Source organism: Pelobates fuscus, chromosome 5 (genome assembly GCF_036172605.1).
Source record: "Pelobates fuscus isolate aPelFus1 chromosome 5, aPelFus1.pri, whole genome shotgun sequence".
Lineage (NCBI taxonomy): Eukaryota > Metazoa > Chordata > Amphibia > Anura > Pelobatidae > Pelobates > Pelobates fuscus.
Window position 1 is genome coordinate 380,789,726 of NC_086321.1, and position 15,407 is coordinate 380,805,132.

The 15,407-nt window shown below is 44.6% G+C and overlaps 1 protein-coding gene across 6 annotated transcripts in view; it reads right to left on the reverse strand.

The window, feature by feature from the left end:
* BAIAP2 (BAR/IMD domain containing adaptor protein 2) overlaps positions 1–9,105 on the reverse strand; it is a 141,016-nt gene extending 131,911 nt beyond the window's left edge. For all 6 annotated transcript variants that reach the window (XM_063456319.1, XM_063456318.1, XM_063456323.1 and 3 more), the window contains exon 1: positions 9,015–9,105. In XM_063456319.1, coding sequence (XP_063312389.1) covers positions 9,015–9,062 — 48 coding nt within the window. In that variant the 5' untranslated portion in view covers positions 9,063–9,105. The remainder of the gene's footprint in view (positions 1–9,014) is intronic.
* Positions 9,106–15,407: the final 6,302 nt, after the last annotated feature.

A 15,407-nucleotide genomic window follows, 5' to 3' on the forward strand; every position in this document is an offset into this window, starting at 1 on the left:
GTGTGGAACAAACACGAACGAACACACACACAGCAATCACTATATGCAGGAAATTAAAGAATACATTTTAAAGACGACAATGAGTGAGGATTTTACTAGATGCACTACTGCTATTCACTAGGCCCATTACACTCGCACCTTCTAATCTAGACACTAGTCAATCTTCAATCTGTCACATCACACAACTTGAACTACCTGGAAGCTGTAGGCCGGCAGGCAATCAAGAGGGAGTATCCTTAAAGTGACACTACAGTCAGCAAAACAACTTTATCTTAATGAAGCCGTTTTGGTGTATAGATCATGCCCATGCAGTCTCACTGCTCAATTCTCTGCCGTTTAGGAGTTTAATTACTTTGTTTATACAGCCTTAGGCACACCTCCTTGCATATGACTTGCAGCCTTCCTAAGCACTTCCTGTAAAGAGATCTAATGTTTAAACTTCCATTATTGCACAGTCTGTTTAATTTAGAATTTAATAACACCTGCTCTGTTGATAGACAGCTAGACTCTGCGGGAGCCACCTGTGAGTGATTAAAGTTCAATTTACAGAGCAGGCGAAAAAAAAAAAATTTCTATATTTTATTCCCATAAAATGAGGGTGCACTTCAAAGAGATTTTTCAATGAAATTATTGCTGCATACAAGCAAATGTATACAAAGTCTCAATCGACTTTCAACCCTTTCTGGGTCTCTCAGGATCACACTAACTTTTTAAGTTAGTTACATTGATTGAAAATGCAACCATTTTGTTTTCCATGCAGTCTGTGTCCGTCACAGCCAAAGGAGCTGCATAAACAGAAACTAAAGTGAAATAACTCCTAAATGGCAAGAATTGAGCGATGAAACAGCAGGGACATGATTTATACACAACAAAACTGCTTCATTAAACTATAGTTGCTCTGGGGACTATAGTGTCCCTTTAAACTGCAGTCGCTTTTAATATGTACATGGTTGAGACTTTTATAATAATTAATGGAAGGGGGCATAGGGGGGCGGGGGGAGTACATGCGTAACATCAAATTGGCACCATATAATGGCAAGAGTCCAGGAAGTAACAAGTCAAAGGGTTTCAATCTCAGATTATAAAATTACAGTGCATATAGCTTTAATTGCTTCCTCTTCTCTCACTCTCAGGATCTGTTCAGTTTCTTCCCATCTGATCTAGTTTTCTTTAAAAATTAAGAAAAAGTAGGGACTGTTTTGTCTTATGGAGGTTTCCTACGCCTGACCAGCGGAGAGGCAAAGTGTGCTTGATTTCCGGTGGTCAGAGCAATTTCCCACAATTCTCACCTTTCCTCCGTGATCTTGCGATGCTTCCTGTCAGTATTCCCGAACGTCCTGTCACTTAGACAGAACGCAGCCGAAACTACCGAATTTCGTCCTAACAGAATGAACAGTTTGTTCATTCATGTTAGGACGACATTCAGTACTTTTAGGACGGTTCGAAATTTCAATCAAATGAATGAAATTCTGATCCGTGCTGCAGCCGCTTAGTAGATAGCTCCCATGGTATGGCATCTATTAACTAGTGGGAGGGCTATTCAATGTCGCCCGTGAGCAGCAGGTGGGGGCCCTAAACAAAAATGGGTGGGACTAAATGTAATAAAATACACCCTCCCCCCCCCAGAGTGACTAGGGGTCCCCAAACCCCCCTACTAGGGATCGATCATGCCGATTTGGTATTTTCGCATCGGCCAGTAAAGATACCGATATTGACAATACATACCCCTGTGTAAACACACTGCATCTACTACATGTGGCATGTATATTTTGTGCATTTACCTTTAGAAATCATTTTTTTTTTTTTAAACAGTAAATGTACAGAATATCGGAAAGTTATCAGCCTGAAAGTTCAGATTAAAATCGGCTCTAAAAATAAATAAATTTAAAAAAAATATATATATCAATATCGGTCAATCCCTACCCTCCTTCATCCTAAAAATAGGGAGGGGGAGACAATAAAACTAAACACCTATATAATAAAAAAATAAAAAATAAAAATAATAATAAACACACACACACACACACACACACACCACAATCCCAATGCTGAAAAAGTAATCCACCTTCACCCAACGAAGGCACAGCGCAGACTGAGCTCCGCAGGGCGGGGAAAGGCTTATAAAGCCTTCCCACACCCTGTAATTAGGCTCAGAGCGCTCTGATGGGTTGGTTTAAGCCAACCAATCTGAGTGCTCTGACAGGTAAGTCTCTACATTTACCGGTCACAGCACTGATTGGTTGGCTTGGAATCCAACCAGATTTCTCCAAGTAATTTTACACAGCGTGGGAAAGTTCTTTGGAAATTTCCCATTCTGTGTAATTTGACTCATAACATGGATTAATTGCTTTCATAGTGTATATAATATATATATATATATATATATATATATACACACACACACACACACACACTCTACTCCACGATAGAGGCCGGCAAACATCTACACAAGTTAAGATGGCGCCCTCAGTCCAACTCCACTTCACTGACCTGGCCGGCTAGACACCTTAGAAACCCTCCCCCTGGTGTCTTTCAACAATGGAAGCTTGTGACGAGGGAGCTTGCACTGTTCCCTCGCACGCCTTGCTGGGATAGGACATCTCTCTGGCATCAATAAACACTCGAGGGAGCAGAGCAAGAAGTGCTTGCAGATAACAGGGTCATAGCAGCTCATAGCAGCCCTGTCTTTAGATCAGGTTTAACCAGATTGTATGTTGCAAAATAGGAACTCGATTTTACCTGGTTATTTTCTAATCAGGACACCCAGCCTATATTTGATTTTCGCTCACACCCTACAACAAAGATCGCATTCTGTGCCATGTGTTTGAGCCAATGGTGGCAATACAAGCAAACTTTCAGCCAGTCACAATAAAGTTCTTTTGTTTACACAGAAGATAAAAATAAATAAACCACACACCACATCTCTGGATCAAGATGCCTCATGCCGTGTGACTCATTTCAAATATTCATATGGATCCTGCAATGGCTGCACTGTAGAGATTACTTGATTATTATTTTTTTAAATAATATTTTATATTAGGGTTTAAACATTTGTTCTCAGTAGTCACCATGTATCTACTCTCCGTCATGGTATAAAATACCCCTTTATATTAAAAGGGACTTGCTGCAACAGGACAGCCCTACAATCTCTTATACATTTCCAATCATGCACGGCCAGACTTAAGGCAAACTATGAAAACATCTGGGGAGCCAGAGTTTGTCACCACATGAGCCAAACTTTGTGCCCACGCAGTTTACAGTAGTTCCCTTGGTCAGACAGACTCATTATAAGCAAGCCCAAGGCATTTGCCCACAGGTTACAGCACCTTCCCCAGTGCAAGCTACACTCTATCAGAAGAAAATCATTTTAATACACATATTATAATTGAGTGGAGACAGGGTTGATTTCACAAATGGATCAGCAAGCCCAGGCCATGAACCAGCATATTCTATCAATGACCACTGCACTCCTGTTAAAAATAAATAAATAAGCACATTTATCTGCACCATAACAGTGTACAACCGGGCGGAAAAAAAAAAAAAAAAAAAACACACACAATACTAAGGAATAGTTCTACCACTTTAATTTTTATTTTTAACCCAAAAGCTTTTCTACAGCTACAATAAAACAGCTTAATGCCTTATCTGAGCCAGGTTTGCAGGAGAGCAAGAATTGAGTTGAATATGTACACGTCTCTGCAGAAACACACGATACTATGGCTGCAGAATGTCGTTATTGCATTAAAAACAAAAAATTTATGAAAATATGTACAAGGAAGAGTATGTGGATACGATAAGGATTCAATTGACCCGGTTCTGTACCCATATTGGGTCTTGCATGCAATATGTATACAGTATAATATAATCCACACATTGGATTTGCATTACAGCAAGTATTGCCCATGTGAAGAATATTATGTCTCGATGCGGTAAAGAATGACTGGGAGGAGGGCACAGAAACACAGCATTAGAATACAAAGCACATTCAACTAATATGAGCATAACTTCCGGGGGGGAATAAATATATAAACACACCCCCAAAACCCACACCTCACCTTTTTATCATTAACATCTTTAAATACAATAATCAGCATTACACATTAGTTACTAGCACAAAGGTTTGTTTTTATGTAAAGAAACCTAGTGAGGGGAGGGAGGTGGTTTTTTTTGTTTTTTTTTTTATATCTGCAGATACAGGGTTTACTGCTGGAGAGTTCTGATGACAACTCTGTCTGGAGCATATTATTATCTAGATCAGTGGGCTGTCAAACAGATGACAGGAGGGCAGCCATTGAACGAACACACACGACTGGCAGTCTGCAACCAGTTTGTTGTTCCATGAAGCAGATAATTCTTAGAGGGTATTCAATACACATTTTATGCTTTTCCAAATGCTCCGCAGAACGTCGAGATTAACAAAAATGCAATATATAGTGGAATATAAAACATCTGATCGCACATGTTCATTAAAATTCTGATTGCCAACAAGTTGACCACAAACTGATAATTCTAACAAATAAACTATTGATTTCAATCATCCTTAAGAGTTTAAGAAGGCGATAGAATACAGTGCCTTCTAATAAAAATACTATCATTAAAAACTAGTTGCTGGGAGGAAAATAAGAGACATATGTACGCCCCCTTGTCACTGAGAAGTAAACGCTAAAGGGAAAAACAGCTGATGGGAATACAGCGGTAATAAATGTTAAGACTATACAGTACCAAATACACAGTCAGCTCAACAATGGCAGAGTGTGGAATACACAGTCAGGGGCGACAAAGGTGCAAGCATGGTTTTGTTTTATCTCCTCAGTAAATGTCACACATTTTGCAGTCTGGTTGCTACCCAAGCCGTAGCAGCAGCTCTCTAGCTGCAAGAGGGTGGGCGAGAATGATTCACAATGCAAGAGGTGAGGGTACAAAGGCGGGAGGTGCCAACGTTCCCTCTTCAGTAATTATTGAAGCACAGGGGTGGCTTGCAGTGGATGAACCCATGAAGAGGAGAACTGAGATTTTCTCTAACAACATGACTCTGTGCAGAGTAGCACAGACTGTTTTAAACGACGCTGAAGGACCTGCTAGCCTTAATGCCTTAGGCTGTTTTATATTGGTACTGCAAGCACATGTACTTTTAAGTCCTTCTCTGATGCAGTGCCAATAGCGCTAATTGGAAAAAAGCAGAAGATAGAATGTTGCAGCTCTAGAAATAACAAATTGACACCTCCACCCCCTCCAAAAAAGGGATATCAGCAAAGTTCCAGATAGGAAGAATACGCAGACCCACGCATCATGCACCTCCCACTAAAAAGTGACAGCACTTTCTCCCACAGACAGATTTTCAAATTGCTGAACTGACATGTTAATTGGCTTTCCGTATTCCTCCTGTAGAGGCCCTGCATACTGCTTGTATGAAACCTGATATGCCCACTGAAGAGGATGGAAAAATAAAAAATACGGAAATTTCTTTAATTTTAAAAATCACAGTACCTCAAGGCAATACTCTAGAACAGTTTTCTGGATCACAAACACTGAAGCAAATAAAGAAGACTACATAAAATACTTGAAAACGTTCAAGATTTAAAAATAAATAAATTTTAAAAAAATCATTTATTTAACAATATTCTTTGGTTGATAGACCTTCCAATAGCCGTCCTGTGGAGTATTGCACCTACAGGTGTCATTTATAAGAGATCCATATTCATGTAGACCGTTAGAAATAAACTTTCACCCGCAGAGCGCTGCAGCTTTCATTTTGATTTGTCAGAATGGAGAATGCAGGCCATTAGCAGGATCTTCGTTTATATCATCAGAGCAGTGTGATTAGCAAGGGGTTATTATGGATGCCAGGAGTAGGCCACAGGGCACATACCACCCACAACCCATGTTCTTAAAGTGACATGGTTAGTTTTTCCCCTCATTCGGTTGTCCTTGTTTTCTTATTGTTGTTATTAATTATCATTATCATTATTATAAGTAAAGGCAAAGTATTTAACCAGGAAAGGTACAGATTACTCTGGTTTTCAAAGTGCAGAACTCAAAACTGCATGCCGCCATTTTGTTCTCCTCTGTCCAGGATGTCTGCAGTCTTCCCAATTCCTTTGGACTGATGGATTCTGGGCTTGGCAACTGAAATAGAACTTCACCTAAGCTCCGCCCATTGCCAAAATTCACAGTACCCATGAGAAAAAAGTTAACTTAAATGAAATAAATAAAAATTTAAAACCAAAGCCTGCGGTCACAGTGCCACTTGATCTCCCAGATCTCAGAACAGTTCATTTATGTCTTTAACAATCTGGAAACCACCACCACAAACTGATCCAGAACAAGGCTTTTCAACGCACATCCAGAGCGGAATGTTACAGGTACTCGTGGTTCTTCGTCGGCGAATACTTGGAAAGCTGTCAATTGTTAACATTTCACTATTGTAAAGGGACATTAAAAGATTCCTATGTTTCTGGTTTTGTTTTACACACACACACACACACACACACACACACACACACAATTTTAAGGAGGCACATTAGAACAGCTATACGTAATGCCATTGTGAATAAAAGGTTACAGTGATCTATTCCACATGCCAAGATAAACAGAGAGCCGGATCACAAGACAAAGACAAACACTAGCCATTGTGCACTAAGCTTCCACTTGCTTTCATCAGCTCAGGTAGCAGCATGGGAAGATATACATCGGCAAGGCTAGGGATTATTTCATTTACCCTTTAGCAGCACGTTCCTAGTGTCTAGTATAGCAATAGCCAATATGAGCAGTGCATAGGACTGCATTGCCAACCTTTACAGAACCAGTGGCAGCACTAAGGGCTAGCCAACACTGTTATAAAGCATCTAAAATGGAATATATACACAAGCTATTCCATCCAATTTTCCAAACTAGCAATAAAAAAATATAATGGGCACACAGTATTTGCTAATAATTTAATATAATATAATTCGGGGGGGGGGAATTATGCAATAATCAACAAAATCAAGCATAGTGTTAATACACACGAATATTCCCAGTCTAAATTCTGGCTTATTACATATACAGAATAGTAACCGAATCAATAAAATGTAATACAGCTTAGGTACAGAATATAAAATAAAGCTTAACTGCTGGTTCTTAAGCACTCTGTGTTACAGTAAAGCAGCTATACTTCAGAGGCCACAGGTGCACACATTCACATACAGCAACAAGTCTCGCCCACCAGCTATCCCGCTAATTAGCGACCAACATCCAGATCAGTGACATGGGATTTCTTTTTGAGCAATTACAAACTAATTTGCCATTTTTACAAGCAACTAATCAATCTGAATAAATACTGTAGAAGTGTTGTCATGACATCCCAGTACCAAATATATATATATACACACACACACACACACATACACACACACACACACACTTTCTTACAATGCAAATTGTTTATTTAGCAAACCCTAAATCTAAAATGATCTCAGAGCCACAGGTTGCATTATTGATTATGTAATATTTAAGATGGAAAGGTTAGGGTCTCGGTGTTCCAATGGTATACTAGTTAAATCTTTCATAAACACAACTGCTGCAATCAACATGTTGAGCCTGTCTTCTCACAGGCTAACATTAAACATATTACGAGGAATCATTCGAGGGAAAAGTCACAACACAGAAGCACAAATCTGCAAAGTGGAAAACAGAGCTGCACTCAACAGATCGCATGCAGTATTGCGCCATAAATTGCTTTAGGCAAGATGATGCTGCACTCAAAGCAGGTGTGGCATATTTCAATAGGCAAAAAAAATAGGTATTTTGTAAACACAAATATGTAGGATACAAAGTATTTATAAATTAAAAAATATAAAATATATATAAAAAAAGGGAAAGCAAATAGTGAGGGACTAACAGACAATGAAGTCACAGCACCCAATATGTTGTATGACTTGTGTTTGTTCAGGTATAAAGGGCTAAATGACAATATGTCAGAAAACAAGCAGTGGGTTATGTAATGAACTTTGTTCTCATGTCTGTGTCCTTCATGCCACAGTGCGATACCAGAATGTGGAATGTTAAAAATAAATAATCAACGAATTCCATGTTGAGCCTCTCACTTGGACAGGATGGGGGAGGATGGCGATTAGGTTTAATTTAGAGTCTTCTCGGTCCAGCTTTGTAAATCACAACAGATCAGGAACTGTCACTCAAGGCAGCAAATCAGCACTTACACCCCCGGACAGCACCAAAGCTTCAGAAACCAGAGAAGTGGTCCTCACAAAAACAATGTGACATCTCCACCGCAGCCCAGACAGGGTTACAAAGTCACACCACACAAAAAGTATATATAAAAATAAAATAATTAAATCAAACACATATTAGGAGAACACCCCAAAAGATATCCAAGAAATCATGGATCCATCAGAATTCCCCATACTTTCCCAGTACTCAAATCCAAAACACAGAGGGTCACCCCATCCGCTCACTGTCACACTCCAAGGACCAGTGATACAATGTATAAGATCCACTTGCCCCCTATATAACTGTCCTACAAGGGGGGACAGTATCTGTAAAAATGTGACATATCAGCATCAATATCTAAAATAATGCTAGACTGACATTTCAAAAGAGCTGGACTGCAACTCCCATGAGGCATAACAATCAGCCATCCTAGTGATGCTCCAAGAGACTACAATCCCTATGATCCTCAGGATATCAGTCAGGTTGAGCTTCATATGCACTATAGCCCTCACTAGATGGAATGTCATCAATGGAAATGCTCGCTAGGGGTCATGGGGATGGTAGTCCAGCTGTGGATGCACTATAATGCTTATGGTACTCTGATAAAAGCATGATAGGAGTTGTAGTCCTACGGGGGGGGGGGAGGGGGGGCACAATACCAATAGTGACCACAGTGCCAACTCTGCTGAGCAGGAGAGAAGCTCTGTGGGAATGACTGCAACTCCCATCATGCAGTGCCACCCGGGCCGTTCCCATGGCATGATGGGAGTTGTAGTCCGGTAGGTTCCCCGCCATGCCATGCTCACCCGGTAGACATTCTCGGTGAGCCGGTGCACCTCATCGGAGCGGGACATCCTGGGGCTCGGGCTGGCGGAGAGAGCCGCTAATCCCACACACAGCGAGAGCTGGGATTCACCCACTGCGGCCGGGCTGCGCCTTTTATACCGAGCGCGCCTACCCCGCCCCTTCCCGCCCCCAGCCCCGCCCCCAGCCCCGCTTTCACCACCACAGAAACAGGCCGCGCTGCGTTACCAGGCAACGGCTGCTCTCCGCTACTTCCGCCTCCTGCCCCTGCTCTCTGCCTATTGGACGGTTATAAAGACAGACATTCAGCGCTCCCTTCTCATTGGCTGCAACGAGTGTCCGTCAATCTGCTGTGTTTATATACAAAGCCAGGGTGGGAAACACTGCCCAGTCATTAACCCCTTCAGGACCGGGGCTGTTTTGGCCGTGTTGTACGTTAAGGACCGGGGCTGTTTTGGCCATGCTGTACGTTAAGGACCGGGGCTGTTTTGGCCGTGTTGTACGTTAAGGACCGGGGCTGTTTTGGCCACGTTGTAGGTTAAGGACCGGGGCTGTTTTGGCCGTGTTGTACGTTAAGGACCGGGGCTGTTTTGGCCACGTTGTAGGTTAAGGACCGGGGCTGTTTTGGCCGTGTTGTACGTTAAGGACCGGGGCTGTATTGGCCATGTTGTACGTTAAGAACCGGGGCTGTATTGGCCATGTTGTACGTTAAGAACCGGGGCTGTTTTGGCCATGTTGTAGGTTAAGGACCAGTGCTTTTTTAGCCACGTTGTACATTAAGGACCAGGGCTGTTTTGGCCACGTTGTACATTAAGGACCAGGGCTGTTTTGGCCACGTTGTACGTTAAGGACCGGGGCTGTTTTGGCCATGTTGTACGTTAAGTTAAAAATGCAAAACACAAATATTAACACTAACTTTGGCCAGTGTTTGTGACTAAGTGGCTACTAAAAAAGACTTGACATAGCCCATTTTTAATACCTTGGGTTGTCTACTTTTGCAAATGGTATTCATCATGGGGATAATACTCTTTCCTGGGCTACCATACACTCTCAAAGGCAACATATCCAATCGGCAAATTTCCATGGGAGAAAAAAGAAATGGGGGGTACTGTTATACCCGGGAGACTTCACCGAAATATTAGTGTTTCAAAATAGTAAAACGTATCACAACAATTATATCGTTAGTAGAAGTACCGTTTGTGTGTGAAAAATGCAAAAAAATGCATTTTTACTGACGATATCGTTGTGATATGTTTTTACTGTTTTGACAAGCTAATATTTGTGTTCAGCGAAGTCTCCCGAGTAAAACATTACCCCCCATGTACAGGTTTTATGATGTCCTAGAAAGTTGCATGGTTAAATATAGGGCTTGCGAGACAAATTCTTTGGACTTTCAGCCTGGGTGTTCAGGCAGGTCCCTCAAATTGTAATTATTATTTTTTTTATTTATTGATTATTTTTATTTTATATATATATATAATTAACGTAATTCTACGTATATTTTAATATTAATATATATATATATATATATATATGTATTAATATTAAAATACACTTTTATTAATGGTTTATGTATGTGTATGTGCATATAAAAGTACTTGGATCATAAATATATATATGATCCAAGTACTTTTATTTACTTTGTTAAACTTTTTATTAACTTTTATTAACTTGAAAAACTTTTTTGCAGGCATTAGGGGGACTGCCTGAGAGCTGCAGGCACTGCATAAGCCGGCTATTCCGGCCATGTGATCGTGAGGACCCCGCGATCACATGGCCAGGGGGGTGGAGGGGCCGGATCGGGCAGAGGGGGTCTGCCTGAGCTCCCAGGCAGACCCCAGGATCATGACCGCCATCTGGGGAATGGCGGGGACCCAGTAAGTACCCTGGATTGCGGGGACGTTCTATGCTGCCAGCCGGCGTTTAGGACCGCCCCAAAAAGGACAGCATAGAACGCCAGCCGTCCTTAAGGGGTTAAATAGCAGCAATGCCAACAAGAAACAGCAATGCCATCAACTGGACCTTGATCACCTACATCAGGGGTGCCCAAAAGGTTTTAAAACTACAGCTTCCACAATGCTTTTTCATACCAAAAGCATTAAAAAGGCATGTAAAGCATCATGGGAGTTGTAGTTCTACAAGATCTGCGGATCTACCTTTTGGGTACCCCTGACCTACAGGAATGTGTTTTACCTACAATTATCTCCCCGGATGCAAACTGTAGCAAATGTTAATGGATTCCGTGGAGCTTCGCTGCTCACGGACGGTCCTATGTCATCCCTCCCTTCATTATTACCTTTTTTTTTTTATTTATTTTTTTTGCGTGCAGAAGGTTTACAGACATGCAGGTAATGCCACAATAGCAGGTACCGACAACTTGTATTTGACATATATATGGCATAGGTTGGATCTGCACAATTTTTAAATTAAAACATTCAGGCTTAAAGAAACACGAGTCAAGCTTACATTTACAAATGACAGGTCGAGGGGGTGATGTAGGACTCGATCTAGAGAGTGCATGAGCGTTGTGTTTTGCATGTTGAACTGGGAGAGTAGAGTAAGAGGGAGGGGTAAAGTAAGGAGTGTGACCAGTGGTGCCCGTTGTGTAATGAGGGGGGCAGTAGCCCTTCTCCATGCTAGATTAGTAGGTCTGAGCACCTCTGGTGTTGAGATTCTCCTCTGCGTGGGGTTACCTTTTTTTTTTATTTCTCCAGTTTAAATTGCCATGTTAATATTTCGGGTCCCTAAGCCAAATTGTGACTGGGGCCCTTTTCCATCCCTCAGCACGGCTAGACATGGCATTCTTTGCAGAGCTATTTTTTAGCACAATTATCACATATACAGGGTTAGTTACTAAAGTGAGAATTCAAAGGAAATGAAAACATTTAGGACAAAGTAGCCAATTTTGAAGCATAGCTGACTGAGAGAATTTTTCTAATTCGACTATTTTGGCCTTCCATGAATTCTCACTTTAGTTGACGATAGTCACAGGATTTCATAAGAAAGAAATTAAACATACTGGACCTGTAGAATACAGTACATTCTTCACAAAACTTCAGAAGTTCCAGATTATTATATCCCCCCTGTGAGGGGAAGAGGCGGAGTCCGGGGGTGGGAAGTGACATCACTTCCTGCTCTGTGTGCTAGGTCTCCCACGTCTGCTCTGTGTGGGGGGAAGAGGCGGAGTCCAGGGGTGGGAAGTGACATCACTTCCTGCTCTGTGTGCCAGGTCTCCCACGTCTGCACTGTGCTCTGTGTGGGGGGAAAAGGCAGAGTCCGGGGGTGGGAAGTGACATCACTTCCTGCTCTGTGTGCTAGGTCTCCCACGTCTGCTCTGTGTGGGGGGAAGAGGCGGAGTCTGGGGGTGGGAAGTGACATCACTTCCTGCTCTGTGTGCCAGGTCTCCCACGTCCAAACTGTGCTCTGTGTGGGGGGAAGAGGCGGAGTCCGGGGGTGGGAAGTGACATCACTTCCTGCTCTGTGTGCTAGGTCTCCCACGTCTGCTCTGTGTGGGGGGAAGAGGTGGAGTCCAGGGGTGGGAAGTGACATCACTTCCTGCTCTGTGTGCCAGGTCTCCCACGTCTGCACTGTGCTCTGTGTGGGGGGAAAAGGCGGAGTCCGGGGGTGGGAAGTGACATCACTTCCTGCTCTGTGTGCTAGGTCTCCCACGTCTGCTCTGTGTGGGGGGAAGAGGCGGAGTCCGGGGGTGGGAAGTGACATCACTTCCTGCTCTGTGTGCCAGGTCTCCCACGTCCAAACTGTGCTCTGTGTGGGGGGAAGAGGCGGAGTCCGGGGGTGGGAAGTGACATCACTTCCTGCTCTGTGTGCCAGGTCTCCCATGTCTGCACTGTGCTCTGTGTGAGGGGAAGAGGTGGAGTCCGGGGATGGGAAGTGACCTCATTTCCTGCTCTCTCTGTGTCAGGTCTCCCCCATGCGCTCCCTGTGAGGGGAAGAGGCGGAGTCCGGGGATGGGAAGTGACATCATTTCCTGCTCTCTCTGTGTCAGGTCTCCCCCATGCGCTCCCTGTGAGGGGAAGAGGCGGAGTCCGGGGATGGGAAGTGACATCATTTACTGCTCTCTCTGTGCCAGGTCTCCCCCATGCGCTCCCTGTGAGGGGAAGAGGCGGAGTCCGGGCATGGGAAGTGACATCATTTACTGCTCTCTCTGTGCCAGGTCTCCCCCATAGACATAGAATACCTAGACGCCGCATTGTGTGCTGAGCATCGAGGAATGCAGGCTCCATCTTGGACCGGTCGCCGCTCTACTGAAGCTATTGAAGAACCCTTGGAAAATCCATCTCACAAAAGGTAAGTGAAGGACCTGGGGCACTTATAGTCCTTAATACCCCTACCCCTAATCCTTAATACCTTTACCCCTAGTCCTTAATACCCCTACAGTGTTAATACCCCTACCCCAGCACACATAGTCCTTAATACTCCTACCCCTAGTCCTTAATACCCCTAATCCTTAATACCCTTACCCCTAGTCCTTAATACCCCTACCCCTACAGTGTTAATACCCCTACCCCAGCACACATAGTCCTTAATACCCCTGCCCCAGCACACTGTGTATTAACACTGTAGGGGTATTAAGGACTATGTGTGCTGGGGTAGGGGTATTAAGGACTAGGGGTAGATGTATTAAGGATTAGGGGTAGGGGTATTACGGATTAGGGGTAGGGGTATTAAGGACTAGGGGAAGGAGTATTAAGGACTAGGGGTAGGGGTATTAAGGACTATGGGAAGGAGTATTAAGGACTATGGGAAGGAGTATTAAGGACTATGGGAAGGAGTATTAAGGACTATGGGAAGGAGTATTAAGGACTAGGGGAAGGGGTATTAAGGACTAGGGGAAGGGGTATTAAGGACTAGGGGAAGGGGTATTAAGGACTAGGGGAAGGGGTATTAACGACTAGGGGTAGGGGTATTAAGGATTAGGGGTAAAGGTATTAAGGGGAAGGGGAAGGGGTATTAAGGGGTAGGGGTATTAAGAACTATAAGTGCCCCAAGTCCTTCACTTACCTTTTGTGAGATGGACTTTCCAAGGGTTCTTCAATAACTTCAGTAGAGCGGCGGCCGGTCCAAGATGGCGCCCGCATTTCTCGCCGCTCAGTACACAATGCAGAGTCTAGGTATTCTATGTCTATAGTCACCCCGTGCTCTCCCTGCCCGGTGCTCTACGTGAGGGAAAGAGGTGGAGTCTGGTAATGAGCTGTGACATCACTTCCTGCTCTGTGTGCCAGGTCTCCTCTATGTCTGCACTGTGCTTTGTGTGGGGGGAAGAGGCGGAGCCAGTGTCAGCTCTCAGCAGGAATATTTATTGTGAATATATTCTATAGCCCCATCCCTCCCTGCACCCACCTCGGCCTCTACCCCTCCCTGCACCCACCTCAGCTTCTACCCCTCCCTGCACCCACCTCAGCTTCTACCCCTCCCTGCACCCACCTTGGCCTCTATCCCTCCCTGCAGCCACCTCGGCCTCTACCCCTCCCTGCACCCACCTCGGCCTCTACCCCTCCCTGCACCCACCTCAGCTTCTACCCCTCCCTGCACCCACCTTGGCCTCTATCCCTCCCCGCACCAACCTCAGCCTCTATCCCTCCCTGCACCCACCTCGGCCTCTATCCCTCACTGCACCCACCTTAGCTTCTACCCCTCCCTGTACCCACCTTGGCCTCTATCCCTCCCCGCACCCACCTCGGCCTCTACCCCTCCCTGCACCCACCTCGGCTTCTACCCCTCCCCGCACTCGCCTAGGCCTCTATCCCTCCTGCACCCGCCTCCGCCTCGCCCTCTAGCCCTCCCCGCACCCGCCTTGGCCTCTATCCTTCCCCGCATCCACCTCGGCCTCTACCCTTCCCTGCTCCCACCTCGGCTTCTGTGAATATATTCTACCGCCCCATCACTCCCTGCACTCACCTCGGCCTCTATCCCTCCCTGCACCCACCCCGGCCTCTACCCCTCCCTGCACCCACCCCGGCCTCTACCCCTCCCTGCACCCACCCCGGCCTCTACCCCTCCCTGCACCCGCCTCGGCCTCTACCCCTCCCTGCACCCGCCTCGGCCTCTACCCCTCCCTGCACCCGCCTCGGCCTCTACCCCTCCCTGCACCCGCCTCGGCCTCTATCCCGCCCTGCACCCACCTCGGCCTCTATCCCGCCCTGCACCCGTCTTGGCCTCTATCCCTCCCTGCAAAATTTTTGTGCTTCCCACATCCTGTGCCCCTCCTAGCCTTCATTGTTTCCTTTTTCAGTGTAGTAGTAAAGGCTTGTCCTAAGTGGCATTGCAAACTTGCTCATATCAAAGGGACATTCATAAAAAAAACATTAATATAGTCACCTGTGTAAATCATAATCGGGCCTTCCCTGCAGGTCTTGATGGTAGATCTTTGCGTT